General features: G+C 36.6%; 1 protein-coding gene across 2 annotated transcripts; it reads right to left on the reverse strand.

Annotated features, from left to right (window-relative positions):
- Positions 1 to 2,720: 2,720 nt before the first annotated feature.
- On the reverse strand, positions 2,721 to 17,103 carry LOC131342317 (protein SSUH2 homolog). 2 transcript variants are annotated; one of them, XM_058373065.1, is made up of 12 exons: positions 17,003 to 17,103; positions 11,763 to 11,906; positions 11,307 to 11,376; positions 10,045 to 10,174; positions 9,288 to 9,348; positions 9,078 to 9,199; positions 8,745 to 8,807; positions 7,480 to 7,562; positions 5,720 to 5,812; positions 5,535 to 5,640; positions 5,309 to 5,416; positions 2,721 to 5,098 (listed from the first exon to the last, which is right to left on the reverse strand). In XM_058373065.1, the coding sequence occupies exons 2-12, from the start codon at positions 11,902 to 11,904 to the stop codon at positions 4,958 to 4,960; spliced, it is 1,119 nt and encodes a 372-aa protein (XP_058229048.1). In that variant the 5' UTR covers positions 11,905 to 11,906; positions 17,003 to 17,103; the 3' UTR covers positions 2,721 to 4,957. The 2 variants fall into 2 exon arrangements, with proteins under 2 accessions (XP_058229048.1, XP_058229049.1); XM_058373066.1 differs by lacking the exon at positions 17,003 to 17,103 and adding an exon at positions 14,337 to 14,552.
- Between the last annotated feature and the right edge of the window lie 611 nt (positions 17,104 to 17,714).

Below are 17,714 nucleotides of genomic sequence, written 5' to 3' on the forward strand. Positions count from 1 at the left end.
GTGTATATATTTGGTGGTTTTTGAATTTCTACAGTTTCTAGGTTTTTGTGCAATTAATAAAATAAAATACCCTAATATTTGAAATCCTCATTCTTCAGTCTTTGTATGTGTCCAGTGGGGGGGTGTTTAGTGTTGATTTTTTTTCCTGATCACTCAGGTAGATTTACTGAAATACTAACCTCTGCAAAAACAGTTCATTCGTATATGACTCACTTGGCTGTTAATGTACATGCTTTATTATCTTGTCATCTGTTAAGTGCATGTATTAATTCATCTTATGTCAAGGGCTTACTTCTGGATATGTTACTGCATGAAATGTCTTCCCAAAAGGTTTTATGCTCTGCGTTGTTGCAGGAAAATGTGGCACATCTTGTTATTCAATTTTTTTATGTCCATATGCAACAATTCAATTTGCAAAGAGTAAGAAAGTGAAGGAGGAGCAGTGAGTCAGTTGAAGGGCTTTGCATTACTGTAAACAGAATGATGTCACTCGCTCTCTAGGTCGCTAATGTGTATATGTAATGGTTCAGCTACGTGATTTGAATTAGAAGTGGATTGGATTAAAAAAATATATAGCTGGATGAAGATGGGGGTGAAGCTATTCCTCCTTCCAAGACAATTTGCTGTAAAGCATAATTAATCACAGGTTCCTACACCCACACAGGCTATGCTTTATTTTTTTCACTGACAAGAAGAAAGAGTGATAGAGAAAGACATACAGGAAATTAATGTGATAATATTTGGACATTTTGCGGCACCATTCAAACCAATGAGCGGCTGACATATATTTTCTTATTTAATTATAAAATTCGAGCTTAACTCTAATTTTATTACAGAAAAAAACAGAGACAAACTGTGATAAGGCAAAAAAAAATTCTGTATGCCATTTTGTGCACTGCAATGTACAAAATGACCCCACAAATTACTGCATTGACCTCAGCCGAATCAATAAGTAAGTGCTAGCTAATTTCATTACTTCCAGAGCAAGAAGCTCTTCTTAAAGGAAAAGGACACAGATTTTTCTCACAAGACGCTATGGTTTTTCTAGCAGGTTAGTACTAGCATAGACTCTAGATTTATGATAGAAAACCCTTAACCTATAGACACACACTATATTGCCAGAAATTTTGGGACACCCCTCCAAATCATTGAATTCAGGTGTTATTTTTCAGGAGTTGGGCTCAGCCCCTTAGTTCCATTGAAATCTTAATGCTTCAGCATACCAAGACATTTTGGACAATTTCATGCTCCCAACTTTGTGGGAACAGTTTGGGGATGTCCCCTTCCTGTTCCAACATGACTGCACACCAGCACACAAAGCAAAATCCATAAAGACATGGATGAATGATTTTGTTGTGGAGGAGTCCTGACCTCAACGTGATAGAACACCTTTGGGATAAATTAGAGCGGAGACTGCGAGCCAGACCTTCTCGTTCAACATCAGTGCCTGACCTCACAAATGCGCTTCTAGAGGAATGGTCAAAAATTTCCATAAACACACTCCTAAACCGTGTGGAAAGTCTTCCCAGAAGAGCTGAAGCTGTTATAGCTGCAAAGGGTGGGCCAACTCCATATTACATTCATGTGCATGTAAAGGCAGACGTCCCAAAACTTTTGGCAATATAGTGTATCTTTAGGCTAGGTCAGTCTCATTCAACATTCTATGAATATGGGTTTCTGGTGTCATTATCAAGGCAATTAAGTAATTCTTGTCTTATCAAGAATATTTGTTAAAGAACTAAATATTATCTGCTTCCATGGTATGTGCTTTGTGAAAACATGATGTATTTTGAACAAGGGTGGGGTGGAAAGTGGATTTCTGACAAGAATCTATGTATATAAATATCTACCTTAATATGTAGTGATGTTCACATGTTTTTAAAGGTTTTTAAAAATGACTATTCATGACAGCAAATGAATTAATATAGTGATACAGTATGGGTCAGCTGATTTTTACAGCACTGTATGTAATGTACAAAATGTTTTACTTCGGCATTTTTTTCCTTTCAACATTCCTTCCTCCCTCACCCCTGCCTGTTTGCCTCTCTTCTAAGTGTATGCAGCTGCTTTATGTTATTGCACAAAGAGAGGTTGAGGTGGTTTCATATGTCCTAGAGGAAGAATTAACTTTCGTGTGAGACGGAGAAATGTGGGCGGGGTTTTGGTACTGAGACAATGGGGTAAAGAAAAAGCTCTATTTAGCTCTTTTTTTTTTTTGCTACTAATGATAAGAAAGATTTCAATAATTAAATCTAGAAAAATATTATCTTTAAAAAAACATGGTTTGGGAAACTACTTTATTTTGTTTTGTATCTGTTCCATAGGCCAAGTGAGGCATCTACACAAAGTGCAGTTGGAGTGAATCCAACAGAGTGGTCTGGTAAGGGGAACTGTGCAAACAAGCATACTCTTCTCTCTCTCTCTCTCTCTCTCTCACACACACACACACACACACACACACCAGAGCATGCAGTATAAAAGGAGAGCTGGCTAACTAACTCAAGAGCCAGCAGCTGCTTTTAAAGAGACAGGACAGTATTACTGCAGAAATTCGGTTTTCTGGAAATCTCCAAACACAGACTGTAGATTAACAATTAAAAGAGTATTTCAGCAAGATTCTATGTAATTCTATGGAAATAGCCATGCTGGTGACTGAATTTGAAGTGATGTAGTGATGTAATCACTTTGTTCACAATCCCAACACAATGTACACACACCGTATTATAAGTCCATGCCTACAAATCTGTTTTTCTTTTGTCTGTACATATAATCCTGATGCCTGATGTGATGTCAGGGCCTTATCCTAAGTCACTTTTTCTGGCTGTACTTCCTCTCAATCTCCAACCTGCCTGATTCCTCTCAACATGCTAGTCTCCTTGTAGCTCTCTGCATTTGAGGCAGTGGATGGTCTGACATTAATACCCTAAACATTTGTACTTCCCAAACTCAATTTATACTTAAATCATGAGTATAATATGTATATATGTACAATATGTAACGCAGATCACATTCATTCTTGAAATATCCGTTAGAAATATGTCACTTTTTTTTAAAAAAAGTCTGACTAAAATGTTGAATGTGAACATTGATCAGTTTTAGACCCCAAGTTAAGTAATAAGTGAGAGTAAAGACTTAATCGTGCATGTAGTTCCTAGTAGTAGATTTCCCAAGCTGCTGTTTTCAATTTTTCAATAGAATGTCTATTTCACATATCATTATATTATATAGAGTTTGCACTGAACCAGAGAGACAATGTTTCTTCTCTGACAGGTCATTTATTGAAAGTATTAATTTTTTTTTTTAATTTTTCTTATGGTATAAGTGCTTACTTGATTATGTTTCCACAGTTTCATATATAATTCATGTATAAAGAGACAATAATTTGATACATATAACACATACATACACACACTGATTCGGCATAACATTATGACCACCTGCGTAATATTGTGTTGGTCCTCCTTTTGCTGCCAAAACAGCCCTGACCCATCATGCACTGTGTATTCTGACACCTTTCTATCAGAACCAGCATTAACTTCTTCAGCAATTGGCATCGGATCAAACGGGCCAGCCTTCACTCCTCACATGCATCAGTGAGCCTTGACCGCCCATGACCCTGTCGCCGGTTCACCACTGTTCCTTCCTTGGACCACTTTTGATAGATACTGACCACTGCAGACCGGGAACACCCCACAAGAGCTGCAGTTTTGGAGATGCTCTGATCCAGTGGTCTAGCCATCACAATTTGGCCCTTCATCAAACTCGCTCAAATCCTTACACTTGCCCATTTTTCCTGCTTCTAACACATCAACTTTGAGGGCAAAATGTTCACTTGCTGTCTAATATACCCCACCCACTAACAGGTGCCATGATGAGGAGATAATCAGTCTTATTCATGTCACCTCTCTATGCTCATAATGTTATGCCTGATGTATGTTTAGATGGTAATTTAACATTAAATAGAGATACACCCGAGGCAACCCATCTTCCCAAGTACATAATGTAAAAACGCATTAAAAAAACAAAAAAAAACAAAACAGCATAGCAGTAATTAATAGACAGACTTAACTACCAGATGGACAACCAGCTAACCATGATGTATTGATATGGCGCTTCAACCTTTGTGAGCTGAAATACAGTTTTGGAAAACCTTCAGTTGATTTCAGTAGATGCTTTAAATACAAGCTCTTAAATCTTTAAATGCCTACTATCTTCTTTATTTTCAGGAGAATAATCAACTGCAGTCTAAGCCATGAACTAATAGTACTTATAACCATGAATAATCTGAATATATAGTAGAAGTGTATTAGTTCACTACATAGTTCACTGTTGCAAATACTGTAAAGTTAAGGTCATTGCACACAGGCTGCGTATTTATGGAGGATCACACTTTCATTAGACAAAGAGCAGGCACTTTTATCAAAAGCAACTAAAAAACGAACATTATCCACAATAAACTGGGCAGTTGAGCGTTAGTTAGTGATTCAAAGGCAATATTTGAACTCACAATTGTCTACATTTAACCTTAACCACTGAACCAATACTGTTCCATTTTTGTCAGTCATTTGGCCCCTAACATTTAGTATTATGAAATTTCACATTATAATTTTAGATTATAAAACAATGTTATGATGAAGCATGGACTATACACAGATTTCTTCTACCTAAAGGCAAGACATGTTTGGCATCTGAATTTCACAGCTCTGGTTTGTGCTAGAGCTACATGGATAATATAAAATAGAAATCTGTTTCATGCATAATATTCTTAAATACATGCCAAAATCATCAGATAATTGACTTGATAAAAGATGTACCCTTGTAGCTCCAGTGCAAAACCGAAGAACTTAGACACAAAACATGTCGAAACACCTTGCTAAATTTTACTTTTTAAATTATAACAATAATAATGACAGAGAAATACCACTCATCTAGGGAGTTCATGCTTTTTCTGCATTTGTTAAATGATAGTGCAGCAACATGTAGCTGGATAGTCAACAGCTTTGACCTTTGACTCAATACCATAAACAAAGTAAACATAGTCCTTTGCCTGCCACCGGTACGTCACCTTAGTGATGGGAATCAGCTCAACACTTTGTTGCTGGAACACAGAAAGGTCAGAAAATTCTAAATTAGTCTCCACATAAACAACAATTCATTCATATACAAGAAATGATGGTAGGTTCATTCAATCACATGAAACAATAGGAAAAAAAACTGTGACTTCTGTTAATAAAAAACAGGAGAAAGAAATTTAACTATATGAAATTTGCATATGACTGTAGATAGTCAGACAAAAATGAATATTAACCTGCTGTATGATGCGTGATTTCTGGGAAAATTTGCTGTGATGCTCCCTGACCATGCTTTCAGATGCTTGAGCCAAATTATGTTCTGGAAATCCATTCAAAGGATACACCTGTAATAAACATAACAGCAAGATACTCTCAATTACAGCATTCACACTGTCAGGCATGAATCTAAACTATTACTCAAAAGTAGTAGTAGTAAAAAATAATAATAACTTTATTTCTCACCATGAATTTAGTGTCTTTAAGGAGCTTCTTCCCAGTAACTGCATCCAAATGTTTTTTCTCCAGACCACTTGACTGCTCCACTATAAAATCGTCCACGTTGTTTTTCCTGATGCCAAAAAACAATTCCATTTCATTCACTGACTTGATATTAGTACATTTTGTGTGTCAAAAGGTGAATGACTTACCATTCCACAATAAGCTTGATATACATTAACAGCTTCTGTTTCCCTTTGCAGGTCTCACATACAATGGTTCCCTGACCTGAACAATCAGGGCACCTATTAAAAAAAAAGAGAGAGAGATAAAAGACAACACCCGGTCCATATATGATTATTCCCGTGGCTTGAAGTAATAGGATCTTGACACAGATTCACATTACAGTGCTGATGGATCTAGAATGACTTGCAATGTAAGAAAGCTTCCAAGTGTAATTCTAGTAATTTTCTAAAACAGGCTTTCAATATGGAGGCACAGAAAAGAATGACCGTCCTCTAGATCAGAGGTTCCCAAACTTTTTCATTTTAGGACCCATTTCGACAAGTACAATCAAGCCCAAGACCCACTTTCCTTGTCATATGAATAGAATATACACTTGACTGCAATACTAAAAGGCTTATAAGAAACCCATTCAAATGTCAAAACAGGAGCCTAATGGTTATGCTAAGATTATGAGATGAAGTATACAGTGAGTATACAGAGTTCTACTTATTTACAAAAACATGCAACACAAATTTCACGAACTCAAAAATTCAAGCTTAAGAGTAAATCAAGGGAAATTTATTAGTGCTTATTTTTTAGTAATTATTTGCGATTCTAAATGCAGCTAGAAATGAGGCTCACTGTGGTTTTTCTGGGATGCTGGCTGTGATCAGTTTTTGATGACGAGGATACTCGTCTTATTTTAGAAGAAAATCTGATCGCCCTTTGCCGGCATATTCAGAATGTTTTGTTTTGAGCTACAGTTTAAGATTTGAGGGTTTCATGCTAGCACTTGCCAACTTTTCTAAGCATAAAAGACATTGAGGGACCTCCAGGCGGTAAAACCAAGATCAAGGTAGTGTAAGGAAACATATTTTGATATCTACTGTAACCTACATTCCTTTCTGACTTACATAACCCAGCTCTCACCACCAAATGGTGATCAAATCAGACGGTGATCAGGAACTGTGAACTAGCCTACAGTTGGGGGAGTAAACTCTGGGGACCTTTCTCCCATTCAATGCTTTGTTTAAGAGTATCACCTATAAGCTTTGCCATTAGCATACCAGGGAGTCGACACCTGTGAGGGCTACCTCCCCTTGGCGGAGTATCAACTCGAGGCTTTTGTATTGTCACACCTTCAAGGCCTGCCCACTCAAGCCCTTTAAAACTGTAACTCGTGTTCCTTTTCACTGGACTTGGTGACTACAGCACTTGGTGATCTACAATAAAACATTCCTGCTGAACACTACTTCTGAGTCCCCTGGTCTGCTTCGGTCAATTCACAACAGTAGGACTGGTCATATTTTCTGTGTGGCTCCTTTTTAGACTTTATTGTTTTGACTTGATCTGAAGACTTCTCACAGGTCCGTGATGCTTTTAGTTTGAAAACCTTTTCCATTTTAGCATACATCTTTTAATGCTGCAGTAGTGTACTGTACGTTACTGACGCAGACACAGACCCAAAAGAATCAGACGATTTATTCAGTGAGTCATTCAATGAATGCTATGTTGATTCAGACTTCTGATCCTGATTCTTGTGTGTTTTAATTTAAATGATTCCCTTGAAAAAAGAATCATCTCTTAAGAGTTGTTTGCTGATTGGTTTTGTTTCATTCACTGTGACCCACAGTTTGAAAACCCCCCTGCTCTAGATGATGGTCTTTTTAAACAGACAATCACTGAGAAAAACACAAATTTGATCTGCACAATGCATGTCTATTCGATATGTTAGCCTCACACTTACTTCACTTTGCCTGTGCCATTGCATTTGACGCAGACTTGTTCTTCGGCAGCTTTCCCGGCACCATTGCACATACTACACTCTATCTGCAATGAGACATTTGGCAGAATGAACACTGATTTGGAGAAAAGTTTTTAATTGGCAAAATATTGTTTTTCATTGCTTTAATAGTAAAAATAGCGACAAATTTAAAAAAACAACTGGTGGATTTTCATCAAATGACCACCATTTTTCTGCCATGGCTTGGTTGTACATGTCTAGGTACTGCAGATGAATACAAAGTTGATTTGACTGATCAACTTTATCCTATGATGGAACATTTCTTTCTTAAAGGACATAGTTTCTGGACACACTATCAGAATCTACTATAAAGTTAAGACAGATTGTACAATTCAAAAGGGTAGCATTTCATTATAATGAGATTGAGAACAATCATTTAAAAAACAAAAAACATGCACAATGAATATAAAAGTCACAATTAAATAATAATTTTAGAAAGATCCAGCTCTGTGTACAGTACACAGTCTACGGCAGCTACAGTATATGGAGCAATAGTTCAATACATCTACGCATATTTCCTTTGTTTGTACAGATATAGGGTAGAAATATGGATTTAATTTCAGTAATGCAATGTTTGGCTTGGGTTACAACTTGTAAAGCAGTGTATCTACCATTTGTATAATGTTAATGAATTTGGTATCTGTTGCATGCATAACACATCAACAATTTATATCCGCTTTGCAGATACATAATGGAAATTAGAAATGTGGACTAATGTTAAATTCTTTCATCTGATAAGACTGACGAAAAGAAACATCTACCTTTTCTCATACCTGAATCGTTCCATATCTTGTTATATGGGTTCGAGTTATATTTGAGGTGGGAATTTTGCTGAAACTCGGCAACTCTGTCTTAAACTTGTCAGAGAGAAGACTAGAGGACTAAAGGCAGTTTGTCCAGATGTTCCTCAGAGGTGTTCTGCCTTGATTAGTTTATGTTTAGGTGACTGAGCAGGCTGCTACCTAGCTAGGAAGCTAAAATGCTACCTGCTTCATCTCAGTACATTTCTTGAACAGCATGAAGTTAGTGTTTTTAAAATCAAACATTAGTCCAACATTAATGGAATATCACTTATTTCAAAACATATTATTAATACACTCATATTGTGAAACATTTCAGAGAGTATGCATTAAAGATAATTTAATCCCCATACATCTCATGCAGATCTACCCCCTTTTTAATAGAAAGTAAGAGCTGAAATCACTCACAGCCTTGGATCCATGGCACTTGGTACACTGACGATGTCCTGCGGCAGAGCATGTGTCACATGGCTGGAGAGAAAAATTTCAAAATGTGTAAAATGAATAACATTGGAACTACGGGTTATTAAACCATTCAGTACTTGCAGACGAAAACCATTTTGTGCTGTTGCATTGAATTTTCAATGTAAACTCTCAATTCATAGACTAACCTTGGTCCAAAAAATTAAATAAAAATTATATGCTGGAATAAAGAACACTCTTAAAGAGAAATGCACCCCACAAAGATACAAAAAAAACCAACAGGTTTGCAAATTAATCTAGACATTTGTTAACATCTACCTTGACTGATGCTGTGTAGGGCACTTCGACATCCTTAGTAGTGTCTGTAAACATGGCGGGGACTTGAACCTGGATTTCCCATGGATTAGGAGCAATCTGCGTGAACGCGTTCAACGGCTGCCCTATCGTTACACATTTACAGCATTAAGAAAAATATCATAATAGGAGCATATAAATGACTTTAAAAGATGTATCTGATTCTGTTATTACCCTCATAAGGCTTGGTGGCCCACTCCGTTTTTCTGGATTCTGTGTAAGTCTCCAGACGATACTGTGAAGGTAAACAGATGCATCAGCCAAAATGGGACTGAAACACATCCTCTGATTCAGTGCTATTTTCATCACACCTTTTTTCAGCCTCTTAAAACTAAGAAGTGCTTATTGTAAATTAAGTGTAAATGTATTAAAAAAATGTAACAAGCTACTGATTACTGAACTGCTGTGACAATTGAATTTCCCCACTGTGGGATCAATAAGGTTTTATCTTATCTTTTCTTATCTTATATTTGGGGGGGCTTCTGTTTTTAAAGTACACATTTGTTACACTTCTTGCACCTCCAATGATCATTTTTTAAACTATTAGGAAAATATTAATGAGGATTCAACCAATGGAAATGGTGAAGGTCCATTCCATAGTCTGTGTGTGTGTGTGATGTGTTTAAAATAGTATTGCTATGCAGGGAATATAATCTTCAACTATTCCAAGGAACTATGTTACATTATATCCACCCACAGCCATTCATCCAACAGGCAATGATATCACCATTGGGATTTAATATTGCACTGCCTTGCTGCACAAATATAACAACCAGTGCACTAGGAAGAGAGTGCAAACGCACTTGTCATCTGTCCTAGGAAACTCCTGTTGTGCTTTACAGTTCATGTACACAACTCATTCTTGTTTTTTTTTGTTTTTTTTGTACATTATGTCATGTAAGTGTGTGTGTGTGTGTGTGATTGCAGTTACTCGGTAGGTGTTGAACTGTTCCATATTGGTGATCACACCATCTGTAGCTGGACCAGATGAATAACAGCAGTTGCTATTTGCAAAGTTGCAAAAAGCCTCTTGGGCTTCTTCCTTGGTAAGAGCAGGAATACTGGAACAAAAGAAGAGTTAAATTCTCTTTAACTTGAGCATGTTTACTTGAGTAATTTACATGTATTGCTTGGGCAACGGCCTGTGACTACTTTAATCATGGCATGTTTGGTCTCTTTTTTGTCCAATTCTATTTCTTTTAAAGAAATATCCCATTCAGGACTCCTATGAGATTGTGGTGGGTGAAAGGTAGTAATAAGCCTATGGAATGCTAAAGCGATACCATCCATGGTGCTACTGGGTTACTACAGTGGCAGCCGCATACAGTTTTATAGTATATGGGAAACTACCATTGTTGTGCAGTACCTGAAGAAAAGTCAGGAACCTAGGAATCTTGGCAATGCACCAGACCTAGCTGACGTGGTAAATACCATTTGCAAAATAACTTCCAACATAGGGTTATAGAATGTGTGTGTGCTACAATGCTTTTCTGATCTGAGAAGTGTGTCCTGATGTTGCAGTGGGAACTGTGGTCTTGCTGGCCATCTCAGGGTCACAATCAGAAATCAGTGATAATGGATATGGTGTTGAAGCTAGTTGCGTACATTGCTTGTTATACATCCTGTCCCAGTGGACTGTCTGGCTCTGCCAGGGACTTCTCAACCAGATGGACCACCTTATTTCCAGCCGATGTGTTCTGTCCTTATACTGAGAGCCTACATTGTCAAAGAGAGCCAATACCTGACCTATTATTTCAAATGTAGACTAATAACCCACTTCTGGAATGCCCACAGCTCCAGAAAGTCTAGGGGGATCACCAATATGTCTGCGGTCATTTGTCCCATTATCCTCAAGTGATGCTGATACCACATGTGCTGTTTAACATGGCAGAGACTAGAGTTGAAAATGGTGGCTCTGCTGATCAGGTCAATATTACCCTGGAAAAGCCTTCCAAAAGTAGCTTTAGACTCAGCTTCCTAGCGTTCAACTGACACAGGGCATGAAGTATGGCTAGTCACTGACCTATATGGAGGGTTTAAGAGGAACTAGTGTCCAAATTACATGGTATCAGCAGCTGGATCACTGATTTCTTGTCACCATTTAGTTGATTCATCTTGAGAGTAACTATGACTTTTACCTAGGCATACATAAGTTTATATGATGATATGAAAATATGTTGTCCATAATCTTACCTCCAGTTGTGTTCTGGCTGTGAATCAGGAGTTGGCATCGGTTGGATAGGTGGAGGAGGAAGAAACCCACCTGTCAAAATACACACAACATCACAAGTGTGCACAAGATTTAGGCTTTTACCAGCAGGTCTCTATATAAGAAACAAGCTGAAGAAGACCTATTAGCCCATTTACATGCTATATGTCATTATCTACAAATACATTAAGGCAAACTATAATCCGGCCCAACGATATTGCTGTTTATATACACACACTTCACTTCTTGATGGCTTGTGACACAAGGTCCTGTCCTCAAAACTCATGTACAGGGTGCTCCATTAGAGCCTCTTTAAATAATAGAACATTACAGAAAAGTGGATAAGACCAATGTAGCTATATATCAGTCAAAATAAATCTTTAATTTTATAATTATTTATTTTACATTTCCTTCAAATATTTCATTATTTATGTTCCTACCGCCAATTCCCTCGTATCCAGGCACCGGGTTCGGTGGGGCCTGCATTCCATACAACAAGGGCTGCTGCATTTCAAGCATTATGGGGGGCTGCTGCATTCCGTACATTGCAGGGGGCTGCATTCCATGCACTGGGTTATACATAACTATAGAACACACAGTAGAAAATTTTAAATCAGCATGATAAACTTGATATACTTAAAGTATAAGACATTAATTAACAGTTTGTAATTAAAGTACGGTCCGAATGGGTTAATGCTCAGCTGTACATGTTAGTGTTTTCAGTCTTAAGGCTGGTTACTTCTGAAAAGGCTTCCACCACCTTTAGAAAACCCATCTGAATTGCCCAATAGCAATATGTGAAGTGGGGCAGGTATGAGGCAATCTTTCCTGCTCAGTTGCTTTTTTATTATCACAGCAGTAAACGTTGACTAGTAGTGAATTTATCAGTAACTCAATATGATGACCTACTTTATTGATGTTAAACCCAGCTTCTACATAGGCATTTTTTAAAATTTCTTTTTTATAATTAGAATTTGGTGTATTAACTTGTTACTTGAGTATTATAGAAATTTAGTGAATACTTGTTCTCATATATAATTATATTTCCCCAAAAATCCCTTTTGCTACTTAGATATTTACTTAGACATTCAAAGCACTCATTAAAAAAGTCTCTTCTTTTTTCTTTCATACATTTATACAGGCAGAAATCTTCTAAAACTTCAGGTAAATAATAAAAGTTACTTTTCAAATAAACACATGATAATAACTTCATCTAATCCATTCAAACATTTACGTTTTACCACTTTAAAATGTTTTTTACATTCGCCTGAGTATGTGTTTGAGTTCAATTTTTTTAACTGAGCAGGAATTTGACACATTATGCTTTCACTTAAGCATAATTTCTCAGTACAATTTTTACTAGTCAAAATGTTCGAAATGACTTTTAATATGCAGGCAAACGAATAACCCAGACAGTGATGATGGTTTGTGAGATGCAAGGGGTTAAAATCCAGTATCAATCAATAGCTTCACAATCAATACATTACATCACAATGTCTCATCAATAGCATGACGTGTGACCAACTATTAGACAAACAAACAAATACACACACACACACACACACTATTTCCATTCCAAACCTATATTTCACCTCGAGTTGTGTCAACGACATGGAAAAATATACATATACACATAACTTCATTAATGGACACATGGATTGCATGGGTTGTTGCCAACATCTAGTAAGTATTTCATGTTAATAGCACCTTTAGAAATGAATTTACTGAGAAAAATGTATTTCTGCTGTATTTCCATTTATTATACTTCACACCTCTGGGTGTGTCAACGACATGGAAAAATATATATCTATAATGCGGGGTTCTTCCTCTCAGTCTAATAACTTGCACAACTACTATATCGCTTTTGCTTCTCTGGCATGTTCCTTCAGGTAGACCACATCAAAGTAACTTCCTTCTACGTTCTTTGAGGTTTTGGAAACTTTTCGATTATTGATGAGCATGAGCATTGAACACGTCATCTTTTTTCTCAGTAAAAATATTTCTAAAGGTGCTACTGACATGACAGTTTCCCCAGATTGATGGTAACAACCCATTCAGTCCATACATGCAAAGAAATCAAACCAGACATGTCCATAAATTACGTCATGTGTAATAATGTGAAATGACACAGGGAAAAGTACTGAACAAATTTATTTAACATTTCGTACAAAAGCCAACTTCAAGACGCCTCCTGTATGGAGAAACTAGTTGCATGCATTGCACAGGTGTGATTTAGGCCCATTCTTCGTCTTCAAATCTTGAAGGTTCCATGGGCCTCTTCTGTGAACTCTGATCTTTAGTTCTTTCCATAGATTTTCAATTGGATTCAAGTCAGATGATTGGCTGATAGTTTCCTTGGCTGTGTGTTTGGGATCTTGCTGAAATGTCTACCCTCGTTTCATCTTCATCATCCTGGTAGATGGCAGCAATGTTTGCACCTGGTTGCACACGTTGCACTTTATGTAGCTAGGACAAACCTTCTGTCCCTACCTCTGAGTTGTTGTTTCTGTTCTGTAGCTATCTGGTGTACGTTGTCTATGTAGCACCAGGGTCCTGGAGAAACGTGGTTTCATTTCACTATGTACTGCATCAGCTATATGTGGTTGAAACGACTTGACTTGACTTATTCTTATTCTTATTAAGAATCTCTCGTTACATTTTTCCATTCATCCTTCTTTCAATTGTTTGAATTTTGCCAGTACCGTATGCTGAAAAACATCCCCACAGCATGATGTTCCCACCTCCAAACTTAACTGTTGGTGTGGTGCTTTTGGGGTGATGTGCAGTGCCATTTGTCCTTCAAACATGGTATGTATTAAGGCATCCAAAGTGTTCAATTTTGGTCTCATCTGACCAGACTATATTCTCCCAGTATTTCATAGGCTTGTCCAAATGTGCAGCAAACTTTAAACAAGTTTCAACATGCTTTTTCTTCAGCAATGGAGTCTTGCTTGGTGAGCATGCTTATAGGCGGTTGAGGGCATTACTTATTGTTCTCTGTGAAACAATTGTACCTGCTAATTCCAGGTGTTTCTGAAGACAACTCTTCTGATAATTCTTTTCTTTTGTCAGAAATCTTGAAAGGAGCACCTTATCTGACTGGTTTATGGTGAAATTATGGTCTTTCCACTTCGGGATTATGGCCCCAACAGCGCTCACTGGAACATTCAGAAGTTTTGAAGTCCTCCTGTAAACATTGCCATCAGTATGTTTTGCACACTTTGGTAATGAGACACCTTTTTATAGGCCACCAGTTGGGACTGAAGCAGCTGATATTAATTTACACTGACAAGGCACAGGATTGCTTTCTAACTGCTGATTGATTTGAGTTGGTGTCTTGGCTTTCCATGCCTTTTTGCACCTCCTTTTCTTTGCATGTGTGGGTTGCATGGTGAAAATGTCATGTCAGTAGCACCTTTAGAAAAAAATATTTACCGAGGGTGATGTGTTCAATACTTATTTTACCCGCTGTACATTCATTTATTACACTTCACACCTTTGGGTGGTCACCAACATGGAGAAATATAATGTGGGGGGTCTTCCTCTCAGTCTAATCACTGCTTTCAGAATTGCAGAATGACTGTCAAATGAGTTGAAGTGGCTCACTTTCTGTTTCAGAGTACTCTCAGAGTATTTTGAGCAAATGTGAACCAGACCTGAGGTTTTCAGTGCTGTCTGAACACAGAAATCAAATAGTTTTTAATCTATCCACTATTATTCGATCCTGATCCGGATACATATACGATCGTGTAACCATGTTCAGCCTCGAAACAACTTTGTGAAGTCTGCTGTTTAGTTTCTTGCTATATTTTTGTGCCAACTTATCAGCACAGTATTTTTGTATGTATCCAGGTATTTCTGGAGCAAACGCTGAATAATCGAGGCAGAAATGTAATCACATGGGGTAGGACAAAGTAGAATTACGTATTATGTAAGCGTTATTATTTTTTATTCATTTAAGACACTTGGCTTTTTCCTACTACATTTCATTTCAAAATCTCAGCTTTTTGTCATCACTACATTACAAACCAGATCAGTTACTCTATAATCTATCTATATTTGGAAGTTTTTTCATATTTCTTTGGTTTCTTGGAAAATGGTACAATTCCATGTGTCATGTGGTTTCATGTACTTTTAATTTCACTTTCTTTCTTTCAAATAAAGAACGGAGACCTATTTACTCTGTAAGATTAGTGTCCAATAAGCATATTAGTGGGGCCTTCCTGCCTGGCCTTTCTGTTGCTTCTGTGCCTGTCAGTAAATGTGAAGGTGTTGTATAGTTCCAGACTTCTTTGGAACTATAAAACTTCTAGAAAGCAACTATAATTCAACTCTCAGTATATGAAGTTTACACTAAATGTTAAGTGTAACAACTGGTCCTAAACACAAACATTTTGTTATGTTAACAATAAAAACAGCTTCTGAATTTAGTTTATCCTAGCTCATCTACATTCATATTTTAGACAGTGTATTTATATGGGTAACAAATGATACAGTACATATAGGCCAGCTTTAAAGCTGGAAAACATATCTCCTTGGACAAGGGGTGGTACAAAAATATATACCGCGATCAGGCATAACATTATGACTACTGAATTACATTGATTATTTCCTCATCATGGCACCTGTTAGTGGGTGGGATATATTACGCAGCAAGTGAACAAAAGTCTGTGTTAGAAGCCAGAAAAATGGGCAAGCATAAGGATTTGAGCGAGTTTGTGGGGCCAGATTGTGATGGCTACATGACTGGATCAGAGCATCTCCAAAACTGCAGCTCTTGTAGGGTCTTCCCGGTCTGCAGTGGTCAGTATCTATCAAAAGTGGCCCGTGTGGTCCGATCCAACAGACGAGCTACTGTTGCTCATATTGCTGAAGAAGTTAATGGTGGTTCTGATAGAAAGGTGTCAGAATACATAGTGCATGATGGGATAGGGCGGTTTTGGCAGCAAAAGGGGGACCAACACAATATTAGGCAGGTGGTCATAATATTATGCCTGATCGGTGTATATTCCTGAAATATTATGCTCGTCTTCATTAATATCCTGCTACTCTGATTACTCCTTACTACTAAGAAATCTACCATAAGTTACCAAAATATCACATATTTGTAGCTTGTATTCTTAGATCTGATTCCTGATTAATACATGACTTCTTGTAAATGCAATGATGCAAGCCAAGTCAATGTAAAAACATCAATAATACTTCAGTAGTTGGATCTGTGCCATATTTCATTTACCCTATTGTATATGCTGATATATCTATATATATATATATATATAAACATATACATATATACATATAATATATATATATATATATATATATATATATATATATATTTATATATATATATATTTTTTTTTTTTACTTTATTTAATAGTTACCTAATGCACCATACAGGAATGGCAAAAGAGACACATTAACATTCTAATATTAATTTAATATTAGATTTACAATTTTTTAAAACAAATTTATGATCAGAAATTATGAAATCGTGTGTTAAAAATTATTATATATTTTATATATTTTAAAATATTTATTTATCAAACTAACCCAGTGTTTATCTATTCTTTTTTTTTTTTTTAGCATAGTTTTGCTTGAGGTTCAAATCAAATAAGAAATATAGCAAATAAGAAATATGCTGACATTAATTAATAAATAAAAAAAGGTTTAATCCTACCTTGGCTCGATGAGATGTAGAACCGTGAGAGAGACGTTCATATGAATTGAGGAGATTTTTCCACGCCTGAAGAATGTTAAAAGCTCCACCCTCACCCTCCCTCTTTACACATGGCCCCGCCCACCGCACACACAAAAACCCACCCTTATCTCCGCATAAGCTACACACACATCATTCACGCGACTTTTAATAGCTGTTTATCACTCATATAGCGAAAATAAATAAATAAAAATGAAAACCATAACATCTTGGTGTTTTATTGAGCATGATCTATGGCTTATGTATTACATGCCTAGTAACCAAAAGTACTAACAAGTCAATATATTTCGGCTATTTTTTGTTATAATCGACTATGTTTTAATTATAAAGGTTATTTGGATAAGATTTGTCTTCAACTTGTGTATCAAATTTCTTTGTCAATTGTTATAAGCCCGAACTAAGCTGATTTAATTACAGGGTTTTTTTGTTTTGTTTTTAGTAAAGTAAACCTTATAGCCTATACAATATTCTTGTTTTGGATATTTTTAAGATTAAAAAACATTTCTGGCAATGAATCGATGAATGAATTAATAAATAATTCCAGTTACTTAAAATTATAATTAAAAAAATACACAGTGAACGTCACAAGCACGGGACTTTTATAATAGAATAAACCTAATCCCAAATTGCTTCTTGTTACACATAGAAAATGGTGCTTGATTACTTATATCAT

Source organism: Hemibagrus wyckioides, linkage group LG21 (genome assembly GCF_019097595.1).
Source record: "Hemibagrus wyckioides isolate EC202008001 linkage group LG21, SWU_Hwy_1.0, whole genome shotgun sequence".
Classification (NCBI taxonomy): domain Eukaryota; kingdom Metazoa; phylum Chordata; class Actinopteri; order Siluriformes; family Bagridae; genus Hemibagrus; species Hemibagrus wyckioides.